Below are 24,980 nucleotides of genomic sequence, written 5' to 3'. Positions count from 1 at the left end.
CTATCATTTGGTGCTCGGTGTTCAAATGGGCGGCTCGCGCGAAGAGCCTTTTGCGGTCCGGACATCCAACTTCGTCCTCGTAGATCGGAACATATCCGCATTCGAGCGACAGCATTGCCGTTAGGACCAGCCTCTCGCTCGACAGTTCTCAAACAGCAACTAGACGATCTTGAATTCCATCTCCTCAAGCTCCAAGTCAGGACAAGTCTTGATCAGCTCTTCCTCCATGATGCCAAAAACATACAAAAAACTTTGGAACGTGTAGGTATCTTCTGCCTGACGACGCAACAGCATGGGATGCCGGCTGCCATATGGCAATATCACCACGTCGTGCTCTTCGGCTGTGACAGGGCCACAACAGAGAAATCCGCACTTGGTCACGAGCAGACCTGCTTGTCCACGGGCGAAGGTAAGGTACTCATCCCAGTCGAGCAGACTTTCATATATATCATACGATTCGCAGAGCATGGTTTCCATGTAGGTCGAAAGGACTGCTTCCGCGATGAAGTAGGGCATTAGACTCGTTGAAGGTCTTTGGAATGCCTGGACTCGGGAGAACATTTCCGTGCCCACTTGAGTGGAAGAGGCTTCGCGTCCTGATCGGGTGCTCGCTGAGAGGTGGTCGTAAGGACTCTGATTCCGAAGCGTGTCTCTGAGATGCTTCTGACGGCCCCTGTGGCGTATGGACGAATGCCATACACGTCGGAGCCTCTGAGTCAGGACTTTCCGTAAGGACTTGGTAAATAAGTCATGTTCTCCCAGTGAGATAACACCAACAACGAGGTCGAATAACAGGCCGGTAACTGAAAGGCTGTTATCCATGGGTTCGTATTGAGCCTCCAATAACGTACAAGGCTACTTGTGTAGCCATGGCCTTGGCTCGTTGGCAAACGTTTCTGCTAGTTTAGATGATATCTGGACATAACCAAAGGAACTTCGATCAATCGGCAGAGAGAAGTCTATCACCCACGTGGGTAGGTGCGATAACCTCCCGCGAATGAGATAAGACGTAATATTCCGTACCTCATGTTCGCTACCAGGAAAGCTTGAGTGGCGATGGTGAAAGTCTCACGAGTGTCTTTGGCATAATCCACTGTTACGACGTCGCGCTCTGCTTGCGACAAAAGGCCCAAGAGACTGTACAACTTGTCCCTAGGGTCAGAACACTCGGTTTGCAACAGGGTCCAATCAAGCGAAAGGATGGTGGTTTGTCCTCGATGCGAAAGCTTCCGTAGATCGGCGAGTCTTCGTCCCATCGTAAGAACCGAAAAGAGGGCACGTATAGTCTCAGGGTGCGATGTTTTTATTAGCTGATTCCAGCAACTGTCTCCGAATACCGCCCAGTCCAGTTTGTGAGGCCCAAAGTACATTGCAGGTTCTGTTCGTGCTGAGACAAATTCTTGCACAACCCATGAACGACTCCACCAAGATCCGAGCTTATGTAGTGAAGGGTGCTCTATTAAATATCTCATCTCATCCGCATAGGGAGTCTTCGCTAAATCCTCCACGAACGATTTCGACAGCTTGAACGTTGGACCACCCGGCTCTCCCAACCAGACAATGACTTTCGCGGCCTCGTTGAATATGATCCACATGATAGCAACTTGTTGGTTGCGCTCAGAGACATTGCGCTGGTTGATGCAGATCTGATCCGCCCATAACCGACGAACTGAATCCTGACTTCTCAATCTTTTGAAGGCTGCCCGTAAGTTCCTCGTCACTAAAAATGACCCATGGCCATCCAGTTGGATGGCCACAACATCTTTAGGAGAGCCCCAGGCATAGGAAACGGCTTCGTACGCCAGCTCTGACTGATTGACCTGAAAATCGTATTCCCGGAACGGCGGTTCGGAGAAGTTCAAGGCATGCTTCAGGAGCTTGCAATGAATTTCATCGTCGAAGCGCCCAGGCAGGAGGTCCAGGAGGCGTATCTCTTTGCTTGGTTCAATATCGACGGGTGGGTAGTCATCTGGCCTGGCTTCGATCTATCCCACATCCATCTTGAGCGGCGTGACAATGATGCTCTGAAAGACCCTATGACAGGCTTGGTTCGCGAAGACGGCGGATCAGCCTATTCAGGGCGGATTACAACTATGTGCAAGTTGTGAAGTTCGAAGAGCTTTCAGCTCACTGAACAGGGGACCCGCTTGGTATGCTGTGTAACCAGCGGAAATGCATCTTGGCCTGAGTCGTGGACATATTGGCGCTTCGCGGGTCTTTCTTCTTATCTTGAAGATACGATGAATTGAGAGCGCCGTGTGTACCAAGCTGCACAAGTAACGGAAGTTAGTTGTGCCAGGACGATGGCCTGGAAAACATTCCATTGAAGTTGTTGGAGAGAAGTTGCTAGAGACGAGGTGACGTCCCGTCGCCTTGAACTCCCACCCGGCTCGTTCCGAAGCCCCTTTTCCTTCCCAACATCAATTTCTTACTCTTCAACATCTCATCAACAAACTCATCCAAACAAGAACGATCACCCGCATGGACACCACGTGCCGCATCACCGCCGGCCTGCATGTCATATATATGCACGCAAGTCCCGAATAGATGGGATGCTGACGTCTCGAAACAACTTCAAAGCCACAAGACGACCACTGCTCACCTCATTAGGCGAGCAGCGCCCCATAGAATACGGGACATGTCACGCCATACAACAAGAATTGATTTGTCGCTCGTGCCTGATCTCTGCTAGGGTGATGGATGACTTAAAGGTAGGCTGAAGTGAAAGATGCTCGCCTTTCAACATATCTCGTTTCTTGCAAAATTGCAGCAATGGCTTCTCTGCCTAGAGGAATGGAACATATCGACCGCCGTGAATTGTACACATCCCTACCGGCGAGAACACATTACCTCCATCAGTTTCTCGAATTCGGAGCCGGTATGTCGAAATCCCACCGGCCCTCGCCCTCGAAATCTAACAAGCTCTACAGAAGATGTAGACGCCCTAATTGACGGCCAGAAATACATCAAGATGGTCATTCCAGCCGTCGTCAACCTCGTCTACAAGAAGCTGCTCAAACACGATATCACCGCGAGAGTCTTCTCCAACCGCGACAGCCGGAACGAAGAGAACCCCGATCGCTTCGTCGAAGAAGATGGGAACGTCATTCAGAATCGGAAGATCTTTTTGAGATGGTACCTCACGAAACTTAACGGCGATCCTACGAAGATGGAGTACTGGGAGTATCTCGATAAAGTTGGGTAGGCTGTCGCATCGCTTTCGAGTCGTTTAAGGGAATCATCCTCACTGACCACATGCCAGTCTGATGCACATCGGCCTCGGCCGTCGCAATCCTCTCCACGTCGACTACATCTTCCTCGGGGCCTGTCTAGGCTACATCCAAGACGCGCTAATGGAGGCAATCCTCTCGCATCCCAAGCTTCATTTGCAGCGCAAAATCGCCATCGTCAAAGCCATTGGCAAAGTCGTCTGGATTCAAAACGACCTTCTCGCAAAATGGCATGTCCGAGATGGGGACGAGTACATTGAAGAGGACCATGACCAAGCTCAAGAGGAGCCAGAAGGATACCTCCATGGCAAGAAGATCTTGGGGGATGCGAGCTCCGGCAGTGGTGACGAGGCTTCTCTAAGGTCGAGTGGGAGTGGCAAGACGAGTCTGGGCCGAAGTGAGAAAGACGTTGAAGAGTCGATGCCGATGCGATGTCCGTTCAGCGGGCTTGAAATGGGTGATCAACGAGCGGAGATGACAAGGCCGGCATTGAAAGGCATGTTGGATGAGGCAAGGCAAAGTCCAGCAAGAACGCCTCCAAGCGGGGCGCCCAAACTGCACTTGATCGACGGCAAAGTCGTGGGCAAAGACAAGTTGGATATCGACTTATTTGGAAAGACTTGAATGCGTGAACTCAGCGCCGTGAAGGTAACGTACTATTTACAAGGCAATCAGGGCCGCCAGATTCACGATCACATAGACTACAGCGAAACGAACGACATCTCTTGGACGAATTGGAAACCAGCGCTTTGCTCGTGTTGCAAAGTGCGCTACGCACTATTGCCAGTATATATCCTGGTCCTTGTCAGAACATGGCCAGTAAAAGCATCAGCTTCGGCATGGACACGAACTTGCTGTGCACAGCCTCTACTTACGACCTTCCATTGTTAAAGCATGCTAAGATCGAATCGACATTCCTTCTAATCCTACCACTTCCAAACCTCTACACACACAAGTACAACATGCTCTTCTTCACAATCATTGCCACAGCCCTTGCTACAGCCGCCGCCGCAAACCCCTTGGACCAGCCCCTCTCAGGACAAGCTTTACAACGACGCCTGCCACAAAATGAAGGCCAGCGAACTCCTCCATCAAAGTACTACGGCATCTCACTCAACATCAACATGAAGCCCATCGGCGAACAGCCAGAATACGGTCGAGCACCTGTCGAGCTGAACATGCTCGCTCAGTATACCATCAAAGCCTCCGAGATCATCTTCGACCAAGGCGTTCACGTTAATCTTGAACTCAGCACGGTCTTGTGCCAGGCTTACTCGGACGTCGATGGAGTTGTGCCACTTGGGAAACCGTTCTCCGCCTCGGAATCATTGTATCTGGCACAGGAGCCAGTGCAGCTTGGTTCTGTGTTGTGCTACGTTAGCGGTGATACGTAGTTATAAGTCGGTTGAATTGGGACGGATGTGTCGATACTTGGCTGGGTACTAATCGACGTTGAAACATGCAGATATCCGCTGCTCGTGTGACAAAAAGGAATCGCTGCGTGTGTTAGGTCATATCGACCTGTTTGAAGACGGCCACGCTCTTCTAATTCGGAAGAGCTCTTCACCGAGGTGCGAAGACCGGAATGAAAAAGACTGTTTCTTGCTCAATTTACGAGTGCATCAAATCACATGCAATACTTATTAAAAAAGAATTCTCATACGTCGGTCAAACGTGAACAGGTCGTCTGTGACCATCCTGTGCCTGAGAAATCCCATGACTTTCGCACCGGCCATCTCCGCCACCGCACCTTCCCCATCCACCCTTCACCAAGAACCACCCAAGCATGCATCCACCCTAGGCAACATCACCCGACGCCTCCCACGCATCAAAAACCTTCCCTCACATCAACACTTCATGCTCTCCTCCCTCCACCACATCGCCTCCCTCTACCACTCCTTCGAACACCTCCGCCACACCTACTTCTCCGCGCACGACGAAATGGCCACCTCGTCCTTCAACCGCGCCGTCGAAACCGTCGAGTTCCTGCGCCTCAAACTCCCGCCGCACCTCAGCAAGCCGCGCGTGGCGATTGTTTGTGGGAGCGGTTTGGGTGGTTTGGCGGATACGGTCAATCGCGGTGGTGAGGGTGATGTGGTTGAGACGTGGGAGTATAAGGATGTGCCGAATTTTCCTGTTTCGACTGGTATGTTCTTGTGACGATGAGCTACTTGATCAACATGAAGAAATAATTGCTAAACATATTTCACAGTCGCCGGCCATGAAGGTAAACTCATCTTCGGCACAATGGGTGCAGAGCGAGTACCAGTGGTACTGTTGAAAGGACGTGCGCAGTCAGTAGCGACCCCTCTAGATAGACGCGGAATGCAAAGGCTCATTTTCTTCTTCATTGCAGTTTCTATGAAGGTCACGCTATGGAGACCGTCACTTTCGCCACTCGCGTCTGCAAGCTTCTCGACGTGCAAACCATGATCCTTACCAATGCAGCCGGAGGCCTCAATCAAGAGTACAGCGTTGGCGACGTGGTCTGCCTCAACGACCATGTCAATCTGGCCGGGCTTGTTGGTTTCCACCCCTTGAGAGGACCGAACGAAGAGGACTTCGGCGTACGCTTCCCTCCGCTATCAGACGCTTACGACATGTCTCTCCGACAGCTTGCCCACAAGTCCTGGAAGCAGCTGCGGGAGCAATTTCCTAACCAACGACGGATGCACGAGGGCGTCTATGCTTTCGTCGCAGGCCCCACTTACGAGACTCGAGCTGAGTGTCGTATGCTGCGGAATCTGGGAGCGGACGTCGTTGGCATGTCGACCGTGCCGGAGATCATCGTGGCCAGACACTCTGGTATGCGCGTTCTGGCATTCAGTCTGGTGACCAACATCTCCGTCCTCGACGCAACTGTGCGTGCCGACGATCCGGAGGTCAAAGGCATGACTGGCGAGGAGCTCGAGCAGTACATGAGCCGTGGACGTGCAAACCACGAGGAGGTGCTGGAGGCCGGGCGATTGGCGGCGCTGGACATGCAAGGTCTGGTCCTTCGCATTGTGTCTCAGCTATAACGTCGTTGCCCATGGATCGTAGCATAAATCATAACAGCATATCGGTATGGTGCATGGCTGGTGTCCGGTAGATAGGCATGCTCAACCCTTCGAAGCCTTCTTGACCCCGCCCTTTCTCTTATCCATGAGAGCTTTATAGAAAGCCTTCTTGCCACTGGTCTTCTTGTTTTGAAGATCACCGTACTTCTTCTTGAAGCGGCCAGTCTCTTTCTCTCCAGCCAGAACCTCCTCCACGAACGTCTGCTTCCGCTTCTTGTTCTCGATACGGCCGCTGAAAAACTCTGTGGCACCCTCGACGATGGTTCCGACCTGACTATACTCTGGTGCCTGCATCTTACCACCATCTTTCCTGTAGTGGCGGTGCGGGTCTAGGACGTTACGCATCTTGAGGAGTAGCAAGTCACGTTTGAGCTCTGGCGTGAGATTGGTCTTGGGCAGGTCGAACCACTGAGTGCCGGCCGTGGCCTTCTTCTTCTGTAGACTTGTCAGTGGGTGAACAAATGTCGAAACCGTGTTGACAAGCTTGAGGTCTGGGTGAAGTCTCAGAGTAACTATGAATAAGATAAAACTTTCAGGTGTGCAGAAGAGCTAACCAAAACGGCGCCCGGACTCTGCTCAAGAAGAATTTGGGATAAATTTCCTCATTGGATGTAGTCAGAATGAGAAGGTATCTTGTACGCACATCTGCTGCGGCTTTCTTCGCCGTGACCGGGTCTTCGACTTTTCTGGTGCCGTTTGCTTGCTTTCGATGCTTCTCTTCCAGCAATCGTGAAGCATCTACAGTCGCAACATCGCCCTTCGTCTCCACATACGGCTTCTCCAGCAGCCCAGCATCTAGCTTAGGAAATTTGAATTCCTGGGTGTGGGATTTGGTGAGCTGCTGCTGCTTTGCCTTCTCTTGCAGGCGGGCTGTGGCGCGGGCGAGGAGCTGTTCGATTTGCTCGTCGGTGAGCTCTTCGTCGGCAGTCGTCGGCGCAGTGTGGAACGAATCCACGGAAGAGGCGGCCATCTCAGATTGCTACATCGGAGGTGGGTGAAGAAGGAAAGACGACGGTCTGAAGTGCCTACCAGAATTTTGACGTCGGCTGCTCCAGCTTAGCGCCGGCTTTACCCGCTCGCTGGAAACGGTCATTGCGACCTTCAATCTGGTCTTCCTAAGCGTCTGTCTTCGACATTCACTTCCTCTTGTAACCAACCTGTATATAACCCTTCGAAGCGCTGCCGAGTGCAGTGCGTCTCCCTGAAAGCCGCCATGCCTCCAAACTTCAATTCAAACGTCTCCTACGCGAAATACACGCTTCCATACCCGGTCTACGCCGCCGAGTTCGATCCCTACAACCGTGGATATCTAATAGTCGGCGGAGGTGGAGGTGAAGGGCGGAGCGGTATACCGAATCAGATCGTAAGAGACTTGGGCAACAGAGGCGGTGATCGTGGGGCTAAACAATAGGCAGTCCGTCCTCGATGTAAACAACCGAGCAACGATTGAGCCTGCAGTCGACATTGATCTTTTCCGAGAAGAGGACTCTGTATCGTCACTTGCCAGCCTCGCGACCAAGGATGGTCTGATCACATTCGCGGGAATCAACTCCTCACAGACTCAGCAAGACGCGGGAAAGAACGAGCACTTCCGATCGTTTAGTATTCGATATCCATCTCGCAAGAGGCAGAGGACCGACGACTCAAATGACAGCGAGGATAATGGGGAGATTCGGCCACTGGGGAAGAGGGCAATCCTGAAGCCGTCCAAAGCCCCTAAGAAGGAGACATACCAGCGCCTGCTACGGCTCTCGCCAGTGCAAAAGCGCGACCAACCTGGGAAACGAATTGGTGCAATCGCGTCAGGGTTGGCTCAGGACAATGAATTGATTGTTTTCAACGCAACGGTCGCACTGCCGGACGAGAAGGACATTATCGCCAGGATCAGTCTTCCCGAGAAACAGGAAGCTGCGGACCTGGACATTTCATTGACACCAGAAGGGGAATTCAGCGTGGCATACTGCGACGACCACAACATATACGAACAGACGTTTCGATACGACTTCGATAAGAAGAAAGCGGAGAAGCGGCCCAATGGCCCACGGCGAGTTCATCAAATGCCAGTTCCCGAGGGCTTCCAGGATCCCAAAAGCAGGCCGAAGTTCAGGTGCTTGCGGTTCTTGAACTCTCAGAATGTTGTCGCTCTGGTCAACAAGCCCAACAAGAAAGGCGCACAGTTGCGTGTGTACCATCTCTACCCTACTGGCCCGGCTCTAGAGATGTCGGAGATGAACCTACCCTCGCACATCAAGCAAGCCACAAGTATTGACGTATGCGCGCTGGATGCCGATAAGAACGGGAATCAGCAATTTGTCCTTGCCGTGGCTGGCCAAGACATCAGCATCGAGGTGTACACCGTCAACTATCAAGCGGCCACCGACACATTCTCGTCATTCAAATCGTACATTAACATGCGCGATGTGCACAAGCAACAAATGACGAAGATTGTCTTTGCCCCATTCCACTCGCCGCCTCGCGCACCTAATCCAGGAGAGCAAGTTGCGGTTGGTAAGAACGGCGAGCCATTGCCCAAGCCTGCATTGATGCATCCTGGTCCGCAATATGTGCGCCTCGCATCCGTCAGTTACGGCAATACTGTGGTCATTGACACCTTCCCTCTCATACCGCTGGATCCAAAGGACAAAGACTCGCGCTATGTGCTTAGCCATCCTGGAGACGAGGCTTTCTGGCGATGGGCATACATCATCGTCATATCATTCTGTGTCCTCATTACAGCATTCTTGTTCCAATCATTCACGGGCGGTTTCTCCGGCAGTGTCGGTCCCTTCAAATACCTGCCGGAGAACGTACGCGAGTTTCTGGATATGCCAGCAGGTGCGGCCTACAGTCGCGGCGGCTATGCGAAGGTTTCTGAAGACATCGCTGCACCGGTCAGCACAGCGGGCAGCTTGCGGTCTGCCATCGAAGAGCACCATGGCACGCCTGAAGATGCTCAGACTACGGCCGTGGTGGTGCGCGACGTGCCCGAAGGCGATGGCATTGACGTCCATGTCCATCCAGACAAGGAGAAGTACCTGGAGAAAGATGTTCACGCAAAGCACTGGCATGAACTGGAAGAACACCAAAAATCCTACTTCAAAGAGAAGCTCATCAAAGCCGGTCAATGGTCGGAAGCCGAAGGTGAAACCGTGCTGAAGGGTGTGTTGTGGTCACTGTTCGGGCAGGTCGTGCACGGCGAGCTTTGATGCAACATTGCGAGACATGAAGGCCTGTGGCATTCCCTCTCGAACAACGACCGAGGTCAAAACCGCACCTGAAACGCTCGTGACGTGGTGGAAATGACATCCTCCTGCGAAAGTTCATCATCATCAACATCCCTACGATTGTCAACACCCTCCAATGTACACTCCCAATCGACAGAACCACCACCAAACAAAAAATGTGAAGGACATGACTTTTTCCACCCCCATTTCTTACCTCATTCCTCTCCCATCGATGCCCATGACACCCCTCAAATATAGCCCAACGTCCATCAACACAGACACAGACGTCATCTGATCAACCCCGTCAATGTCATCAACATGCGCGTCTTGACTCGCGAACACCACCTCCTCCATCGACGTCCTGAATCGAGACTCTTCCTTCTCCCGATGCCCAGAACTTGCTGACATGCTCGCAGCCGTTTGCAGCAGGAATGTGGTGTGGTTGGATTGACGCGGCGCTAATGCGTGTCAATGACTTGTGCAGCTTGCTTGCTTGCTTCCTCCCGTTCCGCTTGAGAGGGTTTAAGGTTTGGATGTTTGTAGGTTTTTACTTTATTGGTGTTGGGTGGTGGGAGGGTTGGGTGGTGGGATGGTCCTGGTAGAGGGGAAGAGGATATGGGGTTCGTGGTTGGAGGCTGGGGATGTCGGTTTGCTTGGGTTCTTGGGCTGTTGGTGATGTTGGTGATGTTGCTTGGGAGTTGGACGTTGGGCTGTAGCGGCTTCACGGAACGACAAAGCTCATAGCTAGAAGTATTCATGGATAACATCACCACGAAGACCTTGCTACGTGAGGAGTATGCCCGTTAGGCAACGAACGCGATTGGCAAGTGCCCAGGCTCGCACGCCTTCATTGTTGGGAGTACTTGCGAGGGTGTCAGCATGGTGAGAATGGTGGTCATTGGTTCGGGTGAGAGAAGATTTCATTTGCTTGACTTTATAGGTCGTGCACGTCTACAAGTGCAGTGGTCAGTGTGCTGCTATAGCTTTGGCACGGGACGACGGTTGGAGATCTCAACGGGGAAGGTAGGAACGTCTACGTTTTGATGGCGTTCAGATGTGGCGTTGGTGAATGACTGGGAGTTTGGAAAGTGTTTTAGGCGCTTTCAAAGTCTAGTCGGGCTTGCTTGTCAGTGAGTCTTGTTGGTGGGTAGGGATGGCTGGTTGGAGACATGTCAAGCGGCAGTTCAAAACAGGAAGGTACGAGGTACCTTGCAGTCACATGCTGGTCTGCCGGGACTCGTTGAAGGTCTGGGTTGTTGATGTATTTTCTTGTTGTTGTTGTCGTTGAACGTTGAGGTTTGGAAAAAGGCGTCGATGGTCGCGTGAGCGAGTTCCATTTTCTCAATGACATCTGGTGGAGCCATGAACATCCGATTCCGAGTCCAGATCGAGTGGTGAGACAGTGGTATTGTGGGCACCTGTCGCCAGTCGGTCTTTTTTTCCATAGGGCTAGATCGCAAGATGGGATCTGTCATTTACGCTGTGTATGCTTTCAGCCCATCTGCTTGTAATGAGACGTTTTATTGCAACGACTCAGTTTATTGACTGCAAACTTGGTCAATTGACCAAGAGCTTGGTCAAGAAAATGACACTGCCAACGGGACGGCATACATTGCCTTCGTGCGAGAAAGTCTGGTATCCATTACCGGGAAGTTGTTGCTGAGCTCCACAGTAAGCTTGCGAGGCAAGTGCAGGGTTGTCGATGTTGAGGTTTCCACCCAGAGAAGTGTTTACCAGAGAAGATTAATGGCGATGACGAGGCTCGGAGATTGAGTAGAAGCAACGTGTTCGAGTAAAGACTGAGGGAGGGTTGCACGCGAGAAAGGCTGTGCAAGCGTTAATGGTTTCTTGCTGCAGGTACCATCGCTTCAGTGGTGTTGAGCGAGCACACCGTCATCAATGCGGCAAGACGTGCAACCCGACTGACAGCCAGGATCGGCTTGTGTACGGACCCGGTTGGGTGAAGTGATCGTATCCATCGGCATGCCGGAAGCGAGAATTGCATGAGGCCAACTTCCCTGTTGTCGACGCAGAGGGGCTTGGCGGTCAAGGGTGGTTCCCACGGTCAGGTAGGAAGGACAACATGAAAGTCCAGAGGAGCATCACATCTCAACTGCATAGCGGGACCTACAATTGACGGTTTGATCGACGCTCTCAAACAGTAGGCTGGCGAGGCGCCAATCAATGTTGCATGTGAAAGCGCGGCGCCATACTGCGTCGACGCTGAACGTCCAGTCTCGCGGGCATGGCGGCGTGCGACACACCCTGCGCAGCATCAACCTATATCAGTGTCGAGGACGTAGCAGTGGTCGCACGACAGTCGGTTTCCTGGCAAGCGCAGCGGTTTCCTTGGTCCGCGCGAAATGGCGCGAGGCAGGGCAGATGGCGGGAGTGGCATCAATCGGGTAGGGCGAGAGGTATTGACATGCGGTGTCATGGACGGTCGAAAAGGCAGACGGCTGGATTAGGAAGGGATTGGAAAGATGTTGAGTCTGCTCGCACCTGGATATCCTCGTGGGCTTCACGCACCGGCGTCTCGCGTGCGGCTGTCACAAACGACAGGCCAGGCGCTTCTTCGTGGAGAATTCGGCGGCTTTGTGTCTGGCGCGTCTCCTCGCACAGGTGGAGGCGTCTGCTTGGACGGCGATTTGAGCAGTGCCATTGTCGCTGAAGGGCCGGTTTGGCGGGCGTCTTGGCCTAGGCAGGGCAGCGTCCGAGGTGAGGATGGGCTTGGGCGCGGTGGGATCCATGCAGTGCCATGTCCTGGTCTGCTTTTCTCGCGCCGCCGCGTAACGTGGGCCCCGGCGTGGTCTTGCACGAGAAGGTGTCATCTGTGTTGCCCGACGTCCTGGTTGATCCAGACCGAGCGAGCGAGCGTTGAAGCCGCCGCCCGCCGTGCCCCAAGCCTCCACGCGTTTGAGACTTTGAGTCTCTGTCTCTGCGACAACACCGACTTTCCAGCTCTGCCTGTCTGCATATGTATCGCATTTTGCAGCGCCCACTTGGGGTGCATGTGGCGCGGCAGCGACCGAGCAATGACCCGCCGGCCAGTTTCAATGCGCGGGCTAAGAGGTCGCTTATGCGGCGGAGGAGGAGCAGTGGCAGAGCAGTCCCAGTCGAGCAGGCCAGTTCGTGACCAGGGCTCGACCAGGGTGCTCCATGCCTCACACGCCAATGTTCCCTGCTGCTCCTGCTGCACGCACCAGCAGCCGCACCGTCGCAGCCTCGAGTCCTGCTGCTTCTCCGCCGCGACTTGCCGCCAGTGCGCCAGCCGAAATCACCAGCCCCGATGACCGAGGAGCGACGGCCAGCAGCAGCAGCGGTGTTCTATGGCGGCTGCAGCACGAGAACCGCGGCCAGCGCACAATGCCTGCGCTGAGATGAGGCAGACGAGGGCGCTCGCGATGCCCACGACTGCCGGACAGCCGTTGCGCGACACTGACACAGCCACTGCCCATGACACTCTCCGACACTCGCCCAATGGAGTCGGGAGACGAGCCGATGTCGACATGGTTGCTCGTCCAAACGGGCCTGACACCCACCAGCGTCTCCGCACCAGCCCGTTCCTGCGCAAGAGACAGGCATCTTCGCAGTTGGGCAGCGAATAATGCCCCCAGGCCCTGTTGCACCCGCGCCCTCGAGTAGGGTCGTACAGTTTTATCTGCGCGACGTCGCTGCTCCAATTAGCTGCCCGTCCATCGTGCGCCTCCAACACCACCTCTTCATAACCGTCTCGTGCCTCAATCGCTCCTGCACCCTCGTTGTCTTGTTGATCCATCGCCAGCGCTGCCCGTCGACGTCAAAAGCAGATCTCCCGCCGCACCTCAGCCCTCCGTCTGCACCTCGCAACCTACACATGCGGAGCCCCGTTGTACCTAACGCCATGCGATGATCTGTTATACCACTGCCCGATGACGATGGCTCCCGACCCTTCTGACACGAGGCATGTCGAAGCTGACGATGCTCCCACGTTGACGCCCTCCATGGACCGCCTCCAACTTGAAACCACAGGACTTACTCCGGCCCGGCCATGGACTGACGCCGAAACCTCGAGCCAGACCTCACGTTCTCCCGAGTCGACGCGACGAAAGCGACTCTCTTTCTTTGGACGTTCGAATTCAGATGCCTCCAGAATCCCGCCTCTTACGCTGCACGCAACCATGGGCACATCTCAGAGCAACGCGGGCGTTGATCCATTGAACCCACCTCCGCATTTGCAACGACCAGGGACGGCTCAGAGTGAATCGAAACGACGAACGACCGACCCATTGGAAAGCATTCGCAACTCTCTGTTTGGAGGTCGAAAGCATGCAGCTGTGGACGGCCTAAATCCACCTCGTCCCAGCTCACGACAATCTCAAAAGTCCAAGAAATCTCGCAAAAGCCAATCAGTCGACCATTCCCTCCTTCCATTCACTCAACAAGGTGCATCGTTCAAGACGCCCGCCAAAGAAGGTCAGTTTAATTCGGCCAAAGAATGTACGTGACATTGGTCGGTTGTTGCGGGGACGAAGCTAATGTCCAGTACAGACTATCGACACCACAAGAAATCGAGCATATCGCCTCCTTTCAACTTTCAACACATCACCCATACTGCAAGAAAGCACCTGCCAAGGCTCGAAACCGTAGACGAGAAGGATCTTTCCGCAAGGTTCTGGGCGTTGAACGCATACCAAAAGCCAAAGCAGCATCTTACTGGGATCAAGGCTGAAGATTTGGGGAAACGTCGGGAAAGAAGCGTGTCACCTGGTGGTCGCCCGGTATCTTCACGACGTACCACGGAAGCATCTGGTCCGTCACCGACCGCCGCGTCGCACACGCTTACTTGCAGCGTGGACGAAACCGTTTTCGATGAAACACAGGAGACGAAGTTCAACCCAGACGACGCTTATCGATCCCTGGAGGACGTACACAATGCACCACCAACACACCCACCCCCAAGACGGCCATCGCCGAAGCATTATTCGTCAATGAGCGCTCTGAGCTCGCCCCCAGCGAGTTCCGACCATCGCCATGTGAGAGCGCAAGGGTCCTTCGATGAGACCAGGTTGTCCCGCAGTCCTCCGCGCCCGGGACCACAAAGGGCACGAACAAGTCTACCAGTTCAATCGATGGGGGACAAGAAGCTGCTGGGACAGAGCTTCCACGAAAAGCAGCCACTTCCCTCCATACCTCAAGAGGAATCGTCCCGCAAAGACTCCAAGATCTCGCTGGGAAGCGGCTCAAGCCGAGCATACAGCCTGTTTCCTGCTCCACCGGGTCAAAAGATCGAATACCCATCATCCGTCAAGTCGAAACGACCTTCGATGTCAGCTGCTACCGTAGCCACGCTGAGTTCGCAGAAGACGGACGTTCTGAATGAGAGCACCTGGGAAGACGACATCGACTTTGCTTATGAACAAGAAGCTGAGGCCATGTGTGACTTTGACTGGGAGAATGCTTCGTGCTCTCCACTACCGGAAGAGAACGAGCCCGACAGCGCAGCACCTTCGGGCCATCCATCACCTGTGGAGAGCAGCGGCGCATCAAGCCCCAGTGGCGGCGTTCGACTCTCCACCTCCACATTTCAACCCTCTGCATTCACGTCCGACTCGTCGATTGCCAACCGAGCACGGTCGAGCAGTGCAGCGACATCCATCTTCTCGTCGACTGAAAACGTCAATCAGCAACACAAACGCGGCTCGTCTGTGGGCCACAAAGGTTTTGCAGCTGCCAGAAAGACGTCAACTGACGTTCTTTCGAAAAGCTCACCTTCCCTTACTCTGGAATACGTACCTGAGGTAGTGAGCACTGCGACTCCCCCGCCCACGTTCAGCCTGACCGAGGCCGACATCGAGACCACCAAGAAGTCTCCCACGAGCACCTCATACTTCCCTGCCATGGACCCGTTCGTCCCAGGATATCTCAGCGATCCAGAGTCGGCAGGCACCGACGGCTCAAGGCATCGTAAATCAAGCTCCTATAGCTCGTATCAGAGCAGCGAGCGATCCCTGCTCTTGGGCAGCGACACCACGAGGTGGTCGTCCGCATCGACAAGTTCGATACCCGATTTGTTGCACAGCAAACGCAAGAGTCGATCGAGCGTCCCCAAACATAGAACCTCCAGACCTCTCGAATCTGTACCACATAGCCCCAGTCTCGACGCTGAGGCACACGATGAAGACAACCTCGCCGTCCCGGCGCGAAACCCGCTATGGGACAAGTCGCAGCATGACTCGCTGATGATGCGCCGCCCCGACACGCCTGGCGATCGTCAGGTACTGTACTCCGCAGGTCGCACAGTACAGCGCGGTCGTTCTGCCACGCCGTCACGCACCGCGATTCGCCCCATTACGGACAGCGATGAAGCGGGCTGGATATGAAGTGATGTAAAAATTGATGGATTTATGAAGAAACTTTGGTCTTATTCGTTGTCGATGTCTCTCCTTGTACACGCCCAATTTCCTACTTGTTGTTATTGCAGCGGCGGCGCCTTCTGCGATGGACTGGACTGTCTGCTTCGGGTCGTTCTCTGGAAGGGTGGCAAGATACCCAACTGGCTGGCATGCCAATTCTCTTGTGGTTTGGAAAATGTGTGTCGATGTGTAGGACATTATGTAGACTGTATCATCAGATAGTGGGAACGTCAAAAGTTGGTCACCTGCCTAAGAAAATGTTTGTCCTTTGTCTCCTGGCGATGGATGGTGCGAGAAAGGGGGAGAGCATAGGGCTGGGCCACGTGATGTGGAGTCAGGATGATCCCTGAACGGTTGCTAGGCGGAAGTCGAATGTTGATTGGAAGGAAGCAACACCAAGCGCCTTCTCCTCCTTGCACCTCTCCTCCAACAATTACCCCCCAACGCACATATTCCTCTCCCATCCATTTACAAAGCACACCGCCGTCGCGAAACAACAGGATCACGCGAGAGTCTTGGATTAGTTTTTGGAATCGGGCACAGAAATATCATGCGCAGCGGGACGGAGCAATATGGCGGTGCTTGAGCAGTCTTGGTGAGGATCAAAGCACAATTTCGAGGGGAGCGACGATCAGCTGATGCGAGTGTGTGGTGTAGGATCAAAGTGCAAGAGAAGACTTTTGGAAAATGGTATGTCTTGCGCAGTAAACATGAGAATACAAACATCACGGCTGACAAGCCTCGCTCACCAGGCTCAACAACAAACTCAAAGTACGAAACGTCCAGGTCAATGACCTCGTTCACGACCTCTCCGACGGCATCGCCCTGATACACCTCCTCGAGATCCTCTCCAACGAGTCCCTTGGCCGATACGCCGCTCGACCGAAATTGCGGGTGCAGCGCTTCGAGAATGTCAATATTGCGCTGGACTTTATCAAGTCGCGAAAGATCCAGCTGACAAATATCGGTGCTGAGGATGTTGTGGATGGCAATCGAAAGATTATTTTGGGGCTGATATGGACATTGATTCTGAGGTTTACCATCAGTGATATCAATGATCAGGGATTGAGTGCGAGAGAGGGGTTGTTGCTGTGGTGTCAGAGGAAGACGGCCTGCTATGAAGATGTGGAGGTCCGGGACTTCTCTGGAAGCTGGAATGATGGATTAGCTTTCTGCGCCCTGCTGGATATCCACCGGCCGGATCTGATTGATTACGATCAATTGGACAAGTCAGACCATAAAGGCAACATGCAGCTCGCCTTTGATATCGCGAGTAAGGAGATCGGTATCCCGGACCTGCTGGATGTGGAAGATGTCTGCGATGTTGCTAAGCCGGATGAGCGATCCCTCATGACCTACATCGCATACTGGTTCCATGCCTTTTCGCAGATGGAGAAGGTGGAGAATGCTGGAAGGAGAGTAGAGAAGTTTGTGTCCAACATGCAAGGCGCCTGGGAGATGCAGAACAACTACGAGAGGAGAATGCGAGCGCTGCTTCAGTCGATTGCACAGCAGGGAAATGACTGGGAGAAGTCTGAGTTTGATGGCACTTACACCGACGCGAAAGAACAAAGCAAGAAGTTCGTTGGGTACAAGCGGAAAGAAAAGCGAGACTGGGTTGCAGAGAAGAGCGATTTGGCTGGTTTGCTGGGCAATATCAAGACCAAGCTCAGCACATACAGACTACGGCCATACCAACCCCCGGCCGACTTGAGCTTGGAAGCATTGGACGATGCCTGGAATGGACTAATGGAAGCAGAACGAACCCGAAGCCAGGTCATCAACAACACGATCCGCGATATCAAGAATAATTTACGGCGATCATTCGCCCACAAAGCTAATGACTTTGAGATGGCGCTCAAGACTATTAGCTTGAGCATATCCGGTCTGGAAGGCGATGTCGAGGATCAGCTCGAGCACACCAGCCAAATATCGCGGAACCTCCCTCCACTTGATCAGTATCTCGAAATCATCGACGGCCTGGACAAGCAATGCCAAGAAGCCAATATCGAGGAGAACGACTTCACGACGTACACATACGATGAACTGGCATATGAGCTGTCTCTTGTTCGGTCTTCGGTACAGAAGAAGCTCGCCTTCCTCGAAAATCAAATGGTTGCCCGTAACATGACTAACCTCACGCCAATACAACTGGAGGAGTTTGAGTCTGTCTTCCGGCACTTCGATCGCGACCTTTCCAATTCTCTACAGGAGCTCGAGTTCTCAGCAGCACTAGCATCACTGGGTCTGGTCTACGACGAACAAGAAATGCACGAACGATTCCTCGAAGTGGCCGGCCGGAACGGCAGCGTGTCGTTCGAGCAATTCATCCGATTCATGGTGGACGTCACAGAAGATCAAAACACCGCCGAGCAAGTATTTGAGAGTTTCCGTGAGGTCGCAGACGGAAAGCCGTACGTTACAGAACTGGACTTGACACACTCCTTGATCCCCGATGAAGTCGTCGAGCAGCTGGTCCAAACCATGCCGGCGCATAAGGGCCCGGACTTGCAAGAGGACCGAGACTTGCCCAAATACGACTACGTGACTTTCATGGAGCGATACATGGGCGATAAAAATAAAGGCGCGAATGGGACAGGCAGACATGATGCGTCATGATTGTAGAAGATTGGTTGACTGGGTACATTGCGAAGGAGTTGTTGTCGGGTTGGATGGATCCATTGATTGGACACGGTTGCTGGGCGTGGGTGTGTGTGTGTGCATCTGTTGTTGGATAGGGGAGAGCTTTCTTGAGATACCAGCGGGTTTGTTGTTTTGCGGTGTTATAGTGCGGCGCGGTGTTGTTATTATTAATCGATTATGAGAGTAGTTGTATAATGCTAATGTCATCGTTGTTTGACATATCCAGTAAACACCATCCTTTTCATGTGAAGTCGGTCCTGGCATTCGAAAGGGCGACGTCACTTCCCTGGCATCATCACATGTGCAGTGATCCATGCTCTTGACCACACTTCATCTCGGGTCTCCCACACTTCATTCAGAGATATAACCCGGCAACAAGTAATGGCAATCGCTTTCCTCGCCTGAGGGGCTGAATTGAGCAGCATCTATAACGGTAGGTAGGAAAGGAGGTCGGAGCGATGGAAGCCCCGCCGGCATCGTCTCAGTAGAGAGCGCGAGTGGACGGGCAGGAGGATCAACAACCACCGGAGCTCTATCAAGAGCTTGTGTGCTGCTCATGACGATAGCTGTTCTTGCTGTTGACAGGTGAGCTTCGTTCCAATCTAAAGGTGTTCAAGATGTCCTCCTACGACGAAAAGTCGCGAAAGGCGGATAACATCGACCGAGGCAGTACGTATACTCAAAACCACAGCGTTCCCTATTCCGTACTCGCTAACCTCCCACCCTTCGCCCTCAGACAAAGGCGTCGACTACACCGGCACAGCGATCTTCTTCGGCGGCCGCCTCCTCGATCCCTTCGTGCAATATGGCCTCCTCAAGCACGACTGGGGCCGTCCTCTCATCGAACGTCTCCGCGGCAAGACGCTCCCCCAAGGGCCGCCCTTAATCACCAAATCCCCCCTCGACCGCCTCGGGCTCTCGCCTTACCGAACGATCCTATGGGCGATGTCGGTCGGGAGCATGGTGAAGCAGAATTATCACTTGACGGCGATAATGCAAGAGAAGATGAGCCCCGCAGGCGGCATCATGGTCAGCGTGGGCAACATGCTGGGCAGTACAATCAACTCGCTGCTGTTCGTCTGCGCGCAGACGTCCGCGAGTGCGAACGGCGAACACTTCCCGCAGACGCCGCTCATTGTCGGTTCAGCACTGTATACAGCCGGCATCGTGATCGAGTGGTTATCGGAGCAGCAGAGACACGCGTTCAAGAAGGATCCGGCGAACAAAGGGAAGCTGTACACGGGAGGGCTTTTCAGTCTGTCGAGGCATATCAATTATTTGGGATATGCGCTTTGGAGGACCGGGTATGGGCTTGCGGCTGGGGGGTGGGTTTGGGCGGGGACGCTGTTTGCGTTGACGACGTGGCAGTTTACGCAGATGGTTATTCCGGTTCATCAGCATTATATGGAGGAGAGGGTGAGTCTTTTGGGGGTCGATTTCTGTGAGATGGTTGCTAATGTGTGTGATAGTACGGTGAGCAGTTCGAGGAGTACAAGAAGGCGACGCCTTATAAGTACATCCCTTGGGTCTACTAGACAAGCGTTTGATGGTCCTACTGTGACGAGATTTACGACATCGATGTGAATGCCGATGAAGATGCGATACCCTGATCGTCCTTCACGATCGCAAGGCTTTGGCAAGTTTGCTTCCAGACAAGCTGTATTATTACCTACAGGCGTACGTATGAAGGAACCCTCAACTTCCCCCTCAATCACCATTCAATATGTCCTCCAAACTCTCCTTCGGAGTCGACATCAGCTTCGAAGATGTTTGGTCCTTCACTCGAAGACTGTATTCAATGCTCCCTCGCCGCCAGCGTCGACACCCATTCAAGAACTCTTATACGCTCCGCACGATCCTCTTCTTCTCGTACCTCCTCGCAAGCATGAAGTTGCGCCTCTCCCAAAAACCACAGACCCCCCACAAGATCCCACCGAGAGCATCTCAACTGTCCGCTTCCAAAGGGAACCCTACCAGAACGAGCCCGGCCGCCGCCGGAAAATGTTTCGCTCCCTTGCCCACCTCGTCGAGGACGACGAGCGCTTGAACGTCCAAGGCGTCACGGATATCGCGAAGAAAATGACCGCCGTCGCGACCTTCATCACGAACGAGTACTGCACCGGCCTGCAAGCCCTCAGCCTGCCCACGCAAAAACTCTTCCACGACCTTGTCGATCGCCTGCTCAACTATGGCTGGCCGTTGGTTTCCCCCGGTTCGTCGCACAAACTGGATCTCCCTGGGGAGAAGAATGTGCTGGAGCCGAAGGATGCTTTCAGGGCGATGGAGAAGTTGGCGGGGTTTTTTGATCGTCGGGCGAGGTCGTTTCGCGAGGTTAGGCTGGATGTGCTGAGGGAGGTTAGGCTGTCGAGGGATTTGAGGTTTGCGGCGAGGTATACGGAGGCTTTGGTGGCGGGTTTGGATGGGGTTGGGGAGGTTGAAGCCGTCGGGGAAGGTGGACACTCTGAGCAGGCTGAAGACTCTGAGCAGGTCGAACGCACGAGTGAAGAGACTGCGACGGAGGATTCGAATGACAAGCCGTTGGAATCTCAGGAGGTCCCAGAGGGAGAGACCGAAGAACGCCCTTCAACAACACATCATCATGCCGGCGAGCACACAGCTCCAGCTTCAGAGACAGAGCTTCGACCGGTGTCGAAAGGCCTCTCCTTCAAGGGACCCTATGTGGTTGAGAACGTGGCGTGGCAGCCAGCACTCGCTAGTGTCCAGGAAGATGAGCTCTCGACAGTCTCTTCGTCGCTGGAATCGAGGGCTCAGGCCGCGACAAAAGACGACGTGGAAGCACATAAAGCACCAGCCTTGGGAGACTGCCCTGATGCAGTCGAAGTCCCGCGAGAGCTGAAAGGACGCCGCCTCACAAGCCGCTGCTGGTTCGAAACCAACCCCAAATTCGCAGACCTTATCGGCGAAATCAAGCAGTGGAAAGACGACGCCCCAAACTACGACTTCACGACAATCCGCGGACGCGGCGACCTCGAGAACCTCGTGCACCATTTCTGCGACGCCACGCCCCTGGGGATCTCTGCTTTGTTCATCATCAAGTGCGAGCACCCCTTGGATCCGGCGATTGTGGGCCATTTGGATATGGATATTTTGAGGTTTGTGAGGTTGCTGCTTTGGGATTGGACGAATGGGCGTGCGGAGAGGAGGGCGGAGCGGGAGAGTCTTGAGGTTGTGAGGAGGGAGATTCGGGTTAGGAAGGGGGAGATTGCTGGGGAGGAGGCGCGGGCGGGTGATCTTCAGCCTCGGGGTGATTTGGGTGGGGAGGTCCTGTTTGACTACGATGAGGCCGATGGCAGATCTGAGGCTCCGGCGGATATTGAGGAGGAGCAGGAACCAGCTCCTCTTCGGCCTCAGATTGACCTGGGAGGTGAACAGCCTGTCAAAGAGGCTTCACCAAGCAATCATGAACCCGAATCCTCTTTTGAGGCTCCAGCAAACATCGAGGACGAGCAGCAACCAGTCGACCTGCAGGCATATGCCACGAACGAGGATTCGACAGAGGAAGGTCTGGATCTTTCCGCCGCCTGGCTCAACGAAAGCGACTATGCCCCTGATCAGGATTGTTCATCTATCAGAGAGGCAACCGTGCAGCCTATGATTCCCGTCACGCTGCCGACTGAATGTGCAGTCCGTATTCCGGAGTCATTCAAGACTGTGAAACCGACCACCAGCCGTGAGAGCGACGACTTCACTACACTGCTTCGACGATCGACACTCGCAGCGCTCGGGGTCTCAACGGGCTCCACACAGCCTCTGGCAACGGTGTCTCCCAAAATCGTATCCTTGGTAGAGACCGAGCGCAACGCCAGGCTCGAGTGGGAGAATGCCATCTTGAGGGAGCAGATATCAGAACTGCAGCAGCAACTCGAATCCCTGAGACCACTCGATGCCCCCGAGAAAGGCTGCCGAACCGATGACTGCCATGCCCACCCGTTACAGCACCTCGTAGGCCAGCGGGAACGCAACGAAAGCCCTTCGATGGACGCTGAAGTCGACAGCAACAGCGATGATCGTCTGGACTCCGACGAGGATCTGAAGCGCTACAGCCGCAACGACTTCATGTCCATGCTCGAGTTTCTGAACAGCGAGCCTCCGCCCAGCCCATCCCGCAGAGCAAGCAGGAGTTCCGGTGACGGATCGACGAGCCGGTGGGCGCACTCCTTCAGCGATATGATGAGTAAGATCAAGAGGCCTGGCCGAGCTTCGAGGAACCACTCGACTGTGTATGAAGGCGAGTATGGCGCGCCAGATGCGTATGTGCCTACCCGGGCCTTGAAGTCTTCGAGAGGTAGGAGCCGAATCCAGCCTCCTGGAAGGGAGGCCAATGGCGGTGGAGACCCGCTGAACTCGGAACATGTCTCGCAGCAGCCTGGGTCGTCGATGAAGACAGTTTGAGAGGTTGGCTTTTGGTATGTGTTTGAGAAGGGAATGAATGTGCTTCAATTGCTGATTTTTGCCCAAAGACTTAAAGTTCGTGTAGCGAGCTTGTTCTTTACCTGTTCATGACACTTGTACTCGGACTTTTAGTATATGGCTTTAGCCCTTAGCTCTACTTCCATGGCAGAGGAAATTCGAATACACGAGGCCGTCGTCGAGACGCACTGTTCGCTCCGCAGCCCGGCCCCATCCAAGCGCAAGTTTAACTCCACGCTAGCAGCACCGCAGCTGCCCTTCCTCCTATTTCTCCAAACCCTACTCAACCCTGTTGGTTTCATAACTCACCATCAATCCATGCCTTCCAATATTTATGTCCTTCACGGCTCGCCGACAGCATCATCCCGCGGAGGTAAGCCCGGCTTCACAGGCCCAACAAGGAGACGTTGCTGAAGAATGTGGCCATTGTCTTGGCCCGGGGATAATTGCTGGGCGAGAAGTGGCGATCAAGTTCTTACAGCCTCCTTGCGATCCGGGACCATGTACGTCAAGACGGCACCAAATCGAAGCATGCAAGCTGGCGGAGAGAAAATCGTTCAACTTACACCAGCATGTCGGATACCCTGGGCGAGTTTATGCTTACTGTACCCGGGCAGTGCTTATCATACCTAGCTTCCAACCCCATGACAACGTCTCCCCGGCACCTGGTACGGCGATTGACCCTTTTCCCGGCAACAGAAGGAGCCGTCCACCGCGCAGCGTTATAGTTGTGGGGAGGTATTCTCCGTCTTGGCTTAGACTGCCGCAGCCTGAGGATTCGTCTGTACATCATTCTGGAATCTTGAACTGCCGTGTGGATGTAAGCGACCTGCTGATGAAAAGGTTGAACACGACGAGGTCAGTCATCGTATTTGCCTAAATTCCTCTGATCTTCCAGGAGGCAGCTCACCACGACTCGACCCCATGAACGTGGATCTTCCGGGCCATATGAATTGTTGGTTGGACACTTGAAAACGTTGATACATCCCTCGTTTGGTAGAATTACAGGCATATGGGCTTGGAGGATAACCGATTTTGGCAACTGTGCCACATTTTCAACACGTGCTTCAGCAATTTGCCCCGGTCAGAGCGATCGTGCTTCGGATGCCAATGCCGTGTTGGGTTGCCATCAAACTTCTGCGTGCGGCACGGTTCTTGGTGTTCTACCTCTCCTTCAGTCTGTCTCTCCTCCCGAGTCCGAAAACGAAGGCCGGACTTTCGGTTTTTCGGGTTGACATGAACCCATTCGGCCTACCTTATTACGAGTCCAGTCAAGCAGGCAGAGTGCCACTGTCCGAGTCTTGTTCCAGACTACAGCGCAAGACCTTGAGGAGCTCATCGCTTTCGGTAGCCTAAATGCTCAGAACGTCAGGCCATACGTCAGGCCATGCGATGCAAACAGGGGTTGCGGTAAGTGAGCGGCAAGGCACTTTTAGGCAGGCTATGCTCTTTCCATATGTGGTCTACGAAAGAGATGGACGAGAGGGACGATATTTCGAGCTCTGGCTACTGGTTAGGCAAAGATTTCGCGCATGGTGATGCGGACGACGACCATTGTGTCCAGACCGGGCTTAGATTCTCCTCCAGAAAGCATTGAACGAAAGACTCAAGACCAATTCCCTACATTCCATGCCGCTTGTGGCATGCGACTGTACAGCCCTCGGCCACTGTTCCTGGACTACAACAACGATCTAACCCCTGTATCCCCGTTACGGATACTGAAGCTATAACTAGGAATCGCTTAAAAACGTAGTAGATTTTACTTAGGTGTACTAAGCTAAGAAACCTACTAGAAGATATAATAGATATTAAATATAGTAGAAGTAACTAAAGTAATAAATAATAGTAGAAACTAATTTAAATATAATTATATTAATTAGTTAAATAAAGTAGAAGAACTAAAAAGAAATAATAGTATTATAAATAAATTATATTAAGTATTTTTTAATTTAACTAGTTATAATATTATTCTAAATATATTTTAGTTAAAGAAGTATA

At 53.4% G+C, this 24,980-nt stretch overlaps 12 protein-coding genes across 12 annotated transcripts; 8 read left to right on the top strand and 4 right to left on the bottom strand.

Moving 5' to 3' along the window:
* Positions 1-159: 159 nt before the first annotated feature.
* On the bottom strand, positions 160-561 carry M409DRAFT_29635 (uncharacterized protein; the record flags this gene model as incomplete). Its single annotated transcript, XM_033809561.1, has 1 exon — positions 160-561. The coding sequence occupies one exon, from the start codon at positions 559-561 to the stop codon at positions 160-162; it is 402 nt and encodes a 133-aa protein (XP_033660714.1).
* Positions 562-962: 401 nt separating this feature from the next.
* Positions 963-2,199, bottom strand: M409DRAFT_60426 (uncharacterized protein; the record flags this gene model as incomplete). Its single annotated transcript, XM_033814480.1, has 2 exons — positions 963-1,974; positions 2,132-2,199. 2 exons carry the CDS (start codon positions 2,197-2,199, stop codon positions 963-965), a joined length of 1,080 nt encoding a protein of 359 aa, XP_033660713.1.
* A 573-nt stretch (positions 2,200-2,772) lies between these two features.
* M409DRAFT_70727 (uncharacterized protein) lies at positions 2,773-3,854 on the top strand (the record flags this gene model as incomplete). Its single annotated transcript, XM_033818869.1, has 3 exons — positions 2,773-2,878; positions 2,931-3,201; positions 3,263-3,854. 3 exons carry the CDS (start codon positions 2,773-2,775, stop codon positions 3,852-3,854), a joined length of 969 nt encoding a protein of 322 aa, XP_033660712.1.
* Positions 3,855-4,042: 188 nt separating this feature from the next.
* Positions 4,043-4,624, top strand: M409DRAFT_29633 (uncharacterized protein; the record flags this gene model as incomplete). The annotated part of the gene is made up of 1 exon (XM_033809560.1): positions 4,043-4,624. The coding sequence occupies one exon, from the start codon at positions 4,043-4,045 to the stop codon at positions 4,622-4,624; it is 582 nt and encodes a 193-aa protein (XP_033660711.1).
* Positions 4,625-5,087: 463 nt separating this feature from the next.
* M409DRAFT_70726 (uncharacterized protein) lies at positions 5,088-6,250 on the top strand (the record flags this gene model as incomplete). The annotated part of the gene is made up of 3 exons (XM_033818868.1): positions 5,088-5,376; positions 5,443-5,524; positions 5,587-6,250. 3 exons carry the CDS (start codon positions 5,088-5,090, stop codon positions 6,248-6,250), a joined length of 1,035 nt encoding a protein of 344 aa, XP_033660710.1.
* An 81-nt stretch (positions 6,251-6,331) lies between these two features.
* M409DRAFT_70725 (uncharacterized protein) lies at positions 6,332-7,259 on the bottom strand (the record flags this gene model as incomplete). The annotated part of the gene is made up of 2 exons (XM_033818867.1): positions 6,332-6,724; positions 6,933-7,259. 2 exons carry the CDS (start codon positions 7,257-7,259, stop codon positions 6,332-6,334), a joined length of 720 nt encoding a protein of 239 aa, XP_033660709.1.
* Positions 7,260-7,502: 243 nt separating this feature from the next.
* On the top strand, positions 7,503-9,495 carry M409DRAFT_60422 (uncharacterized protein; the record flags this gene model as incomplete). The annotated part of the gene is made up of 2 exons (XM_033814479.1): positions 7,503-7,652; positions 7,705-9,495. 2 exons carry the CDS (start codon positions 7,503-7,505, stop codon positions 9,493-9,495), a joined length of 1,941 nt encoding a protein of 646 aa, XP_033660708.1.
* Positions 9,496-11,381: 1,886 nt separating this feature from the next.
* Positions 11,382-13,291, bottom strand: M409DRAFT_60421 (uncharacterized protein; the record flags this gene model as incomplete). Its single annotated transcript, XM_033814478.1, has 6 exons — positions 11,382-11,531; positions 11,645-11,778; positions 12,071-12,484; positions 12,516-12,840; positions 12,879-13,098; positions 13,167-13,291. The coding sequence occupies 6 exons, from the start codon at positions 13,289-13,291 to the stop codon at positions 11,382-11,384; spliced, it is 1,368 nt and encodes a 455-aa protein (XP_033660707.1).
* A 382-nt stretch (positions 13,292-13,673) lies between these two features.
* Positions 13,674-15,875, top strand: M409DRAFT_29629 (uncharacterized protein; the record flags this gene model as incomplete). Its single annotated transcript, XM_033809559.1, has 2 exons — positions 13,674-13,992; positions 14,044-15,875. 2 exons carry the CDS (start codon positions 13,674-13,676, stop codon positions 15,873-15,875), a joined length of 2,151 nt encoding a protein of 716 aa, XP_033660706.1.
* Positions 15,876-16,480: 605 nt separating this feature from the next.
* Positions 16,481-18,527, top strand: M409DRAFT_29628 (uncharacterized protein; the record flags this gene model as incomplete). Its single annotated transcript, XM_033809558.1, has 3 exons — positions 16,481-16,503; positions 16,566-16,598; positions 16,661-18,527. 3 exons carry the CDS (start codon positions 16,481-16,483, stop codon positions 18,525-18,527), a joined length of 1,923 nt encoding a protein of 640 aa, XP_033660705.1.
* A 641-nt stretch (positions 18,528-19,168) lies between these two features.
* M409DRAFT_29627 (uncharacterized protein) lies at positions 19,169-20,086 on the top strand (the record flags this gene model as incomplete). Its single annotated transcript, XM_033809557.1, has 3 exons — positions 19,169-19,220; positions 19,288-19,967; positions 20,021-20,086. The coding sequence occupies 3 exons, from the start codon at positions 19,169-19,171 to the stop codon at positions 20,084-20,086; spliced, it is 798 nt and encodes a 265-aa protein (XP_033660704.1).
* Positions 20,087-20,552: 466 nt separating this feature from the next.
* Positions 20,553-22,964, top strand: M409DRAFT_29626 (uncharacterized protein; the record flags this gene model as incomplete). The annotated part of the gene is made up of 1 exon (XM_033809556.1): positions 20,553-22,964. One exon carries the CDS (start codon positions 20,553-20,555, stop codon positions 22,962-22,964), a length of 2,412 nt encoding a protein of 803 aa, XP_033660703.1.
* Between the last annotated feature and the right edge of the window lie 2,016 nt (positions 22,965-24,980).

This window comes from Zasmidium cellare, assembly GCF_010093935.1.
Source record: "Zasmidium cellare ATCC 36951 unplaced genomic scaffold M409scaffold_54, whole genome shotgun sequence".
In the NCBI taxonomy this organism is placed as follows: Eukaryota; Fungi; Ascomycota; class Dothideomycetes; order Mycosphaerellales; family Mycosphaerellaceae; genus Zasmidium; species Zasmidium cellare.
The sequence above is the reverse complement of the archived record's forward strand: the minus strand, read 5'-3'. Positions and strand labels throughout refer to the sequence as shown.